The sequence below is a fragment of the Cannabis sativa genome, chromosome 7, assembly GCF_029168945.1.
Source record: "Cannabis sativa cultivar Pink pepper isolate KNU-18-1 chromosome 7, ASM2916894v1, whole genome shotgun sequence".
Classification (NCBI taxonomy): Eukaryota; Viridiplantae; Streptophyta; class Magnoliopsida; order Rosales; family Cannabaceae; genus Cannabis; species Cannabis sativa.
The window spans coordinates 31,153,404-31,164,483 of NC_083607.1; the positions used below are offsets into that span (position 1 = coordinate 31,153,404).

Genomic DNA, 11,080 nt, shown 5'->3' on the forward strand with positions numbered 1-11,080 from the left:
TTTATTTGGAAAATTTTAAGTTGCAAATTATAGATTCTTTCAATAATAACTTAAATTAGATATTTTCCAAATCTTGAAAAGATACTTAGTTAAATTGAGATATTTTCTAGATAGTTATTTCTAAATTAATTATTATTTCTAGTATTAAGATGGAAATTAATAATTAAGCCTTCTCTATACTTAATTATTTATTTCTTGAATTTAATACATTTAATTAAATTGAAAATTAAATATCTAAGTTCATTTTCATAATGATACTTAAATATTGTTATTTTCATAATAATTAATTAAATAGAAAATTATTTTAACTTGGGTATTTTCATAACAACTTAAATTTGAATAATTTTCAAAATATATTTTATTTATTTTATTAATCATTTTTCAAAATTGCATTTGATTACGCAAGATGATTTTGAATTTATCTTGAAAGATAGATTAAAGTTGTAAATTAATTATTTTAATTAATTTTGAATCAACTTAAATGAATGATCTTTTCATTTAATGATTAATTTATAATAAATGAACTAAAATATATTATTAGAAATTGATATTAATTAGTCAAGAAAATCTAGATTGATAGTATTCTTGTTTGAAGTATTTTTTCTAGTAAAGATTGATTTATTTTAATGTATTTCGAAAATTGTATATTTTTGGAAATACAATATATATATTTGTAGAAAATTTTAATTTGAGTTGAAAATTAATTTAAATTAATACAACTTAAATTAAGTAATTTTCTTAATATTTATTGGAAAATTAATACTAAGATGGAAATAATTCATTTTATTTTCTTAACCATCTGAGTTTAATTTTATAAATATTAAATTAAATTTTATTTAGATTTTTATTCTAAATTTAAAATTTAATAAATATATATATATTTAAAATAAATAAATAATAGAAGAAAATACATTTTAAATAATGAGCTTTATTATTATTAAGATATTCGATCTCCATTGTTGGTTTTACATAGCTATTGTTTTAGTGAGTAATCCTCCCTAATGGAGGAACGTTCATTAGCAAGTTAGCACCGTTTAATCTCGAAAGATAAGTATATTTGTAAGTTTTTTATATTAGTATTGATCACCCTAATGGTTGCGACTGTATAAGACTTACAAACGTATGAAACAATGGTAGAAGCTCATAAAATAGGAATGACCTTGACTCTCGCCTAAACGGGACAACGTCGGATTCTCTTTTCGATCGAATAAAAGGTTGGTAGAATGTTTGTCATTTCAGATGAGCTGACAACTCTATTCAATGGATGATAGCTTTGAATCTCGCCTAAACGGGACACTGATATCAGTTTGTTGAAAACCTTGGAAATTATTTAGGATTGTATTTTTTTAGTATTTTCCCTAGTCATTCCTACTTGCTATGTGCTAATAATTTCTGAATAAGATTTTGTGTTAAACAATAATTGATTTCTATTTATTTTCTTGTAGTATCCTGAATTGCAATGTCAAATCCCATGTTGTCACTGTTAACAGAAAATAAGCTAAATGGAGCTAACTTCCCAAAATGGAGAGAGAACATTAATATTGTTCTCATAGGTGAAAGTGCCCTGTTTGTGTTGACTGAGTCGTCTCCTGAACAGCCAGGTGACAATGCAACCAAAGCTGTTAAAGAGAAGTTCGAGCGTTGGTAGAATGCTAACAACAAAGCTCGATACTTCATGCTTTCCAGCATGGTTGACACCTTGAAAACAAGGTTTTCTAACACTGTCACGACTGCAGAAATCATGACGCATTTAACTGAGCTATTCGTTATGGTATCTATCCAGTCTCGCTTTGACGCGACTAAGAAATTCATCAATGCACGGATGGAACCCCATAAGAATGTGCGTGATCACCTTCTTCAGATGGCAAGTTATTTCCAGGAAGCCCAGAATCATGGTGCTGAAATGGATCAGACAACTCAAGTGAGTCTCATCTTGAATAGTCTGACTCCAGACTTTGTGCCCTATACATCAAATTATGTCATGAATAAGAAGGATTAAGATTTTCATACTTTAGTCAACGACCTTCAGACATATGAAAATTTGATTGGAGGTCCTAAGAAAAGAGGGAATAAACCTCATACTCGTTATGGTAATAGGACGAGTAATCCTGAGGCACACGTTGCTTCTAATTCCAAATCCAATAATAAGAATAAGTGGAAAAATGCCAAGAAGCGAGGTCAAGCTGCGAAAGCAGCCAAGAACAAAAAGGCTGCAGCTTCTGGTGATACACTAAAAGGAAAATGTTTCTATTGCAATGAGAAAGGCCATTGGAAATCCCAATGTCCTAAGCTTCTTGCAAAGAAACAAGGTATTTCTTTATAAACTGATGTGTTTTAGTGAATTATTATCCATTTAGATTATTAATTCTTGACTACTAACCTTGTTTATTATTCTTCTTATAGCTCAAGCTTCTTAAACTCGGATGCTGTCTTAGCGAGTTGGATCTGAAAGCTGGATTGTGGATGAAGGTCGTCTATGATAAAGAAGAAGCTCATTTAATTTTTTGAATTAATTGTTTAATTTTTCAAACAATTGGGATTTCAAGTTTGGGATTTTATTCCGTGTTCGTTTCTCATAATATTGCAAAAAAAAAATTTTTGGTTTATAATAAAATTTATTTTTAATTGCAATCTATGAGTTGAGCTTCAATACTTTATCTTATAAATCAATTACTAATTGTTATATTTATTATGTTTGTATGTGTATGTGTTTTTATTATTGATACAAATTCTATAGTTATTTAAACTCCTTACAGAGTTATTACTACATAAACAATAGAAATCATTTCTATGTTTGTGAATATTTGTTAATTCTAAAACAATTATTGAGAATTTGTTTAATAAAAAGATCTTTTGATCTGATAGGGGTGGAGAAAAGTTAAGAATGATATGCAGTTCAACGATCTTTTATATCTAATGAACTCTGGATTATATTCAACTCCACAGACTCTCTATCACACTTAGGGAATCATGATCTTTACAACCTTTAGGGGTGGATCATAATCCCTATATACTTAGGGGTGGACTTTATTCCACAGTACTCTTTGTGACACATAATTTTAAACATGGAAATAATATAATAAATTAGCTATTATCAGAATAAATCCTTGATCTTGATTATATGTTCCAGTTTAGATTTACTATTGTAATAGTTAATGATACCATTAAAGTTCTTTGATTATGTATCATATTACCTTAGTTGAGTGGGAGAATATTAAAATTCTTTACCCATCTTCATTTGGTTGACATTTGTGATAGGAACTTAAGAACTTCACTGATAAAACAAATCTAACCATTCACATGGATAGAAATAACTTATCAAAATTATGAGAACAAGATAGAAGAATTCTTGCATAGTCTATTCGAATGACTTGAGTCAAGATTTCTAATCCTCATAACATTTTATGGTATCTTAATTTGATTGCTTAATCTCTAGCAAGTATTTTACACTTCAAATACTAGACTGCTCTGTTGTTGATGTAGTCTTAAAGAAACTTACAGTTTCAGATTAAGATAATAAGTAACAACGAGATATCCCTCAAAACAATAATAAGAGGTTAAAAGTATTATTTAACCAGACATCTACTTTTGAGTGGGAGCCATCTAAGATGTAATCAAATGGGGAACATTAGGGGACAGTCAAGAAAGATTTATAAAAGTGACCTATATGTTAGAAGGAACTCTGCATTAGTGATCCTAATATTCACACCGACTCATTAAGAATTTTGAGATGGTGGTTACTATGGGGGTGGAGGAATCATTGTAGAAGAGTGTAAAAACCCATCTATAATAATTCAAGCTTCATCAGAGAAGATATAACTTTGTAAATTCAAAATTACCAGAAAGTTATTTTACTGAAGAAAATTCTACGCTGCATTATCTCAATTCCAAATTTTAAAATTTGAGAGATATGTCTTCTGTTTGTTCAGATGTATTTAATGGGCAGTTAAAGCATATAGTTAAGGAGGTTTCATGAGTTTTATGAACCTGGTTCTAGAAATATGGGTGGATTCAAATATACTACACTTAATCAGAGGATCGAGACGAAAGATTGATTGTAATGCACAACTTGTTTTATGTTAGTGCAAGTGGGAGTTTGTTGGGTTTTGTGCCCTAAATAAAACACATTACAATCTGATTAGTTATCAATATAGAATTTTATGTTTACATGTATGTTACATGTTTATGGTTTAATCTATATATATATATTTAATATATGCACAAAATCAGTTAAATCCAGAACATATATTCATTCACAATTACAGTATTGTCAATACAGAAGAATGTGATTGTGATTATATGGTTCAAAAGACTTAGTCCCTGTTCATCAGTGTTTTGGATTTACACTGATGTGATAATCAGCGATAAAGTATACCTACACTTGGAGTAAGTGTTATGTTCTTTCCAGGACATTGGTAAAGTATACTAGTTTCGAATGTATGGAGTATACATTGGCTGGACCGATATTGAACTTAGATAAGATATTATAAACTTATCGTTGAAACTTTCCAAGTCAATATCAGAAGTTGATCTTAGATTAAGAGAATCTAAATCCTGATATGCTTAGGCTCAATCTCAGGAGTGCTATTCATGTTCTTTGATTTATTAGTTAAGCCTATTTTTGGGTCAGGGTGATACGTATATTTTGGGAACATGATAGCATAACTGAGTGGGAGTGCTGAACATAAATATGGAATATATAGCTTCTACTGGTGTATAGAAGTCAAGTGATGATTCCCTTCGAGCTTAGTTAAATAGAAGTAAATGGATGACCTCTTGTTTCAGTGACTATATATTAGATCACTAAAACATCATTTACAGGTAACTAAGTGTTTTAAGGGGCAAAATACATTGAGGGGTGTAAACGGTAAATTTGTCCCATCTCGATGTAAATCACCTATATAGAGGATCTTTTAATCACATTAAGATTATAACAATGGTTAAATGAGATAGCATATGTATATCGTGAAACTTATAGTATGCTCTATATAAGTTTGAGAGTGCAATTCCAAGTTCTAAGAGTGGATTCAACAAGGAATTAATAAGTTAGGGATTTACTTGGTAAATTCGGTTCAACTTATTGGAAGCTCAGCAATATAGATCCATGGTCCCCATTCTAGTTGAGATCATATTGTTTTTAAGACTCTATGATTGATTTATAGTTAATCAATTATAATTCTAAAAGTTAGACTATGTCTAATTTATGAATTCTCACTGTTTAAGGATGAAATTGTAAATAAAAGGGTTTCTAGGTTTAATTATTAATTAAGAAACTTTGTATGTCTAATTAATAATTATTTTAAATGACAATATTATTTAATAATCTAGTTTAGTTATTTAATAATTAGTTTTGGCATTTAAATGGTTAGAATTGGAAAAATGGCCTTTTTGGAGAAATAGAAATAAAATTGAGAAAACTGCAAAATCTATGTGTGGCCCTTACACACCATGGCCGGCCACCACTTTGCATGTTTCCAAATAATTATTTTCAATTATAATTTCCATGTAATTTCTAATCAAAGCCTAGCAATAATAGGAAAGTGGTGGATCACACTAAATAAGGTAGTTAATCAATTACACAATAAAAGAGGAAACTGCTTATTTGGAAAGTTGAGCTCTTTCCTTTTCCTATATATAGCCGCCCCCTCTCCACTCTTGGCATGCCTTTGAATGCTTTGATATTCATGCCATATTGTATCCCACGAAATCAAGAGAGAAAAGAGGGAGAAATTTTGAATTCCTTGTGAGAGAGAAGTGCCCACACACAACATACAGTACCTCAATCATAGTTTGGAAGACTGTGAAGGATCACATCAAACTGAAGGACATTTGGGCTCAGATCTTGATTATACTCTGCTACAGTCAAGAATCAAGCATTAGAGATCTGAGTGGAAGTAGACACTTAATTCCGCTGCCATCACTGTAAGTTATTCTTAACTTTTATGTGTTTTTGTTTATTGTTTTAGAAGTTCTTATTTAGGTTGTTAAATCAACATACTTGTGAGTAGATCTAAGATCCTAGTAAAATATAATTCCAACAATAACTCCACCTGATCTCTATATCACTTAGGGGTGGATTATACTATTGACATATGTAGTTCATTTTGAACTCTAGACTATACTCAATACACCACAGTACTCTATGGCACACATATTTTTTAATTAAACATGCATGTAATATAATGAACAAAATTAACAAATTATTTAGAACTTATTCTTGATCTTAATTTATGTTCCATATTACTGTTGTAATAGAAATTGATACCAATAAAAGTTCTTGGACAAATAATCACAGTACCTTATTTGAGTGGGAGAATTTTGAAATTCTAAGCCCATCTTCCTTTGGCTGACACTTGTGATAGGAACTTTAAAATACAACTGAGATAGTAAATCTAACCATTCATATGGATAGCAATAACTTATCAGAATTTTGAGGATAAGATAGGAGAATTTGCAAGTCTATTCGAATGACCTAGGAAAAATTTCTAGTCCTCATGAAATGTTTAATGGTATCTATTCGAATGACTTAGGCAAAATTCCTACTCCTGATGAAATGTTTAATGGTATCTCTAATGATTACTTGATCTTAAGCAAGTATTGAATATTAATGTTAATACTAGATTGTTGTGTTGATGACTTAGCCTAGAAGGAACTTACAGTTTCAGACTAAGATAATATGTCACAACAAGATATTCCTGGAAAACAATAGTAAGAGGTTAAATGTACTTCTATGTATGAATTTAACCAGACTCCTACTGTTGAGTGGGAGCCATCTAAGATGTAATCAAACAAGGAACATAAGGAGACAGTCAAGAATGATTTCTGAAAGTGACCTATATGTTAGATAATAGGGGTTATATTAGAATCCTTATATCTACACCAACTCATAACCAATATGAGATGGTGGTTACTCTTGGGGTGGAGGAATTATTCTAGAAGAGTGTTAAAACCCATCTATAATAATTAAAGCTCCATCAGTGAAGATAAATAACTTTGACGTTTCAAAAACATTGGAAAGTTATTGAACTGAAGAAAATTCTACATTGTGTTATCTCTATTCCATTTTGGATAGAATCAGAGATATGTCTTCTGTTTATTCAGATGCACTTAATAAGCAGCAAAGAATTCCGTATTCTTAAATGAGTAATGCAAATAAAAAATAATGTTGCATAATGTTTTATGAAAACAAAGGAAGTGATGGTGGAGAAAGCAGTAGCTTACCACAGACTTACAGTTCCAGTAATTTGGGTTGTGTCAAATATACTACACTTGATCTGGAGATTAAGACAATAAATTGATTGAAATGCACTACTTGTTTTATGTTAGTGCAAGTGGGAGTTTGTTGGGATTTTATGCCCTAAATAAAATCCATTTCAATCTAATCTGATTTGTTATCAATGAAAGATTAGAAGTCATTTATGTTTACATGTAGTTTTCATGGTTATGGTTTAATATATACAAAATTTGGTAAGTCCAGAACATATATTCATTCACAATTACAGTGATGTCAACACAGTGGAATGTGATTGTGATTATATGCTTCAAAAGACAAAGTCCCTGATTCATCAGTGAACTGGATTTACACTGATGTGATAATCAGCGATGAAGTGTACTTATACCTTGGATGAGTGTTATGTTCTTTCCAGAACATTGGAAAAGTATGCTAGTTTCAGATGTATGGAGTAGACATTGGACTGGGACTGATATTGAACTTGGTGAAGATATTATAATCTTACCGTTGTATATTTCTAAGTCAATATAACTAGTTGATCTTAGATCAAAAGATCCTAATCTTGACATGCTTAGGTTCAATCTCAGCAGTGCTATTCATGATCTTTGATTTGTTAGTTAAGCCTACTTTCTGGTCTGGGTGATACGTACATTTTGGGAACATGATAGTATAATTGAGTGGGAGCGCTAAACATAATATGGAATCTATAGCTTCTATGAGGACATAAAAGTGAAACGATGATTTCCTTCGTGCTTGGCTTAATAGAGATAAATGGAAGAGCTCCTTTTTCAGTGATTATATTAGCTCATTGAAATATCATTTATAGGAAGCTAAGTGTTTTAAGGATAAAATACATTGAGGGGTGAAACGGTAAATTTATCCCTACTCGGTGTAAATCATATATAGAGGATCTTTGATTAATGAGATTAGAACGATGGCTAAATGTTTATAGTGTATCTATATCGTGGAACATATAGAGCGTTCTATGTGACTGAGAGTGCAATTCCAAGTTCTATGGTGGATGCAATAACGAATTAATTATGGAATTTCCTTGGTAAATTCTAATTCTACTTATTGGAAGCTCAATTTTATAGGCCCATGGTCCCCATACTAGTTGAGACCATACTGCTTTTAAGACTCAGATGATTGATTTTAATTAATCAATTATAATTCTAAAATTAGATTATGTCTAGTTGATGAATTTTCACTAAGCAAATGCTTAATTGTGAAGAAAAGAGATTCTAGGGTTTATTTATTAATTAAGAGACTTTATTAAGTCTAATTAATAAATATTTTAAATGACAATTTTATTTGATAATTAATTTTAATTATTAAATAAATAGTTTTGGCATTTAAGTGGTTAGAATTGGAAAAATAGCATTTTTGAGAAAATAAGGAAAAATTGTCAAAAGTGGAAAAATTCCAAAGTGGGGCCCATATCCATGGCCGACAACTTATATGGTATTTTCCATTTAATTTTTCAATTATTTTAATGCCTAATAAATCCTAACCTAAACCTAGGTGGTTGCCTATAAATAGATAGTGATGGCTCACACTTAAAGATGATGAAAATTCACCTTCAGTAAAATTTTCCTGAGCCTTCTTCTTCTATTTTCGAACGAGCCCCTTCTCTTTCTCTCTTCATATTTTTCATACCTTGAGTGATAGAGTGAGTGCCCACACACATCAAGTGGTATCTCAATCATAGTGTGTAAGGCCGTGAAGAATCCATAATCAAGAGAAGGACATTCGGGCTCAAATCTTGGTGATACTCTGCTACAGACAGGATATAAGGGTTTGAGATCAGAGGGGAAGGAGCCATTAATATTCTGCTGCTCTCACTGTAAGGTTTCTTAAACACTATATGTGTTTATTTACATTGTTTTAGAAATTCATATTTAGGATGTTAAATAACATACATGGTAGTAAATCTAGATCCTGGTAAAACATATTCCAACAATGGGCTATAAGTTTTAAGATTGCTGCGGTTCGCTTTTCTTCAACTTCATCAAGTGATTCTACAAGGAGTACATGATTGGCCTCTTGGCTATATGTTAATCTTCTGTGGAACGGTGGTTCGAGTTCTACGGGCAGCATAGCTTCATATCCATATGTCATGGCAAATGGAGTCTGTCCAGTTGCTGTTTTCTCAGTTGTGCGATATGACCATAGAAATTTAGGAAGTTCCTCCGACCAATTTCCTTTAGTATCTTCAAGTTTCTTCTTTAGGGTGTCCTTCAATGTCTTGTTGACTGCTTCAACTTGACCATTCGCTTGGGGATGCGCCACCGCGGAGAAATTTTTTATGAATCCATGGTTCGCACAGAAATCAGTGAAGGATTGACTGTCAAATTGTTTGCCATTGTCCAATACTATCTTGTATGGTAATCTGAACCGACAAATTATGTTTTTCACAATGAAGTCCTGCACTTTTTTGGACGTGATGGTTGACAATGGCTCGGCCTCCGTCCACTTGGTAAAGTAATCAACTGCAACCACTGTGTACTGCACTCCGCCTTTGTCTTTGGGCAACTGTCTGATCAGGTCGATTCCCCAAATGGCAAAAGGCCACGAACTTTGCATGCGAGTCAGTTAGTTGGGCGGTGCCCGAGGTATCTTTTAAAATCTCTGGCATTTATTACATTTCTTAACGTAGGCCTTGGAGTCTTCCATATTTCGGTCAGATATAATCTTGCCTTAGAATTTTCTTGGATAAACTCTACCCGGCTGTGTGGTTGCCACAAAATCCGTCATATACTTCTGACAAAAGTTGTGCAGCTTCTTCTTGTGTGACACATCTAAGTAATGGCATGGAAAATCCTCTTCTATACATAACTCCCTCTACCACGATGTACCGTGCAACCTTTCTCCTCATTTTCTAAGCTTCGTTTCTGGGAGTTATCTATTGTTGAGGTAGGCCTCTATTGGCATCATCCAGTTTGGGGATGTATCAATAATTTCAACCTCTTCTTTGCTGGTGATACTGGGTTTTTTGAGAAACTGGATAGGAATCAGATTTGCTTTATCATTTACATTGTTGCTCGCAAGTCGAGCTAATGCATCAAAAGTCGTGTTCTCTTCCCTTGGAATTTGCTTGAGAGCATAGCTTTTGAACTATGCAAGCAGATCGTGTATTTTGCTCACATAGGCTATCGTCTTTTCCCCTCAAGCCTCGTACTCTCCGGATACATGATTTACCACCAGCTGTGAATCGCTGCAGATCTCAATGTGTTCAGCCTTCATCTCTCAGGCTAGTTTTAGGCCAGTGATCAGAGCTTCATATTCAACTTCATTATTGGATCCCTTGAATCCAAATTGGACTGCAGCGTGCAGGTGTTGCCCCCAGGCGAGATAAGGGCGATTCCTGCACCGGATAGTTGATCTGTAGCTGACCCATCCACATGTAGCTTCCAAGCCGGCTTGTCTTCACTATTACTCGGTTGAAGTATTTGTACTAGTTCTCGGTTGTTTTCTAAAATGCTCTCTTCTTTACTCGTACATTCAACTACAACATATGCCAAGGCTTGACCCTTAATCGCTGTTCGGGGTTGAAAGATAATCTCATACTGGCCCAACTCCACTGCCCATTTGACCAACTGTCCAGAGGCGTCCGATTTTTGCAATATTTGGCGTAATGGTTGGTCAGTGTATTCCCAAACAGGATGAGCCTGAAAGTAGGGCCTTAGCTTTTTCGTTGCAAGGATTAGGCAATAAGTGAGCTTTTCTATCAATGGATACCGGCCTTAAGCCTCAATGACTATTTTACTGATGTAATAGACCGAGTGTTGGAAATTGTTTTCTTCTCTGATCAATACGGCACTTACAGCATGTTCCATGACAGCCAGGTAT

General features: G+C 32.7%; 1 protein-coding gene across 1 annotated transcript; it reads right to left on the reverse strand.

Annotated features, from left to right (window-relative positions):
- Positions 1 to 2,054: 2,054 nt before the first annotated feature.
- LOC133039689 (uncharacterized) lies at positions 2,055 to 9,814 on the reverse strand. The gene is made up of 2 exons (XM_061118602.1): positions 9,263 to 9,814; positions 2,055 to 2,126 (listed from the first exon to the last, which is right to left on the reverse strand). Exons 1-2 carry the CDS (start codon positions 9,812 to 9,814, stop codon positions 2,055 to 2,057), a joined length of 624 nt encoding a protein of 207 aa, XP_060974585.1.
- Between the last annotated feature and the right edge of the window lie 1,266 nt (positions 9,815 to 11,080).

Excerpts from the sequence above, each read along its gene's own strand:
- LOC133039689 (XM_061118602.1), bottom strand. The coding sequence starts at position 9,814 with ATGCAAAGTTCGTGGCCTTTTGCCATTTGGGGAATCGACCTGATCAGA. Across the intron at positions 2,127-9,262 it reads ATAGCCAAGAGGCCAATCAT|AAGCAACGTGTGCCTCAGGA; the intron begins GTACTCCTTGTA and ends ATTTGGAATTAG.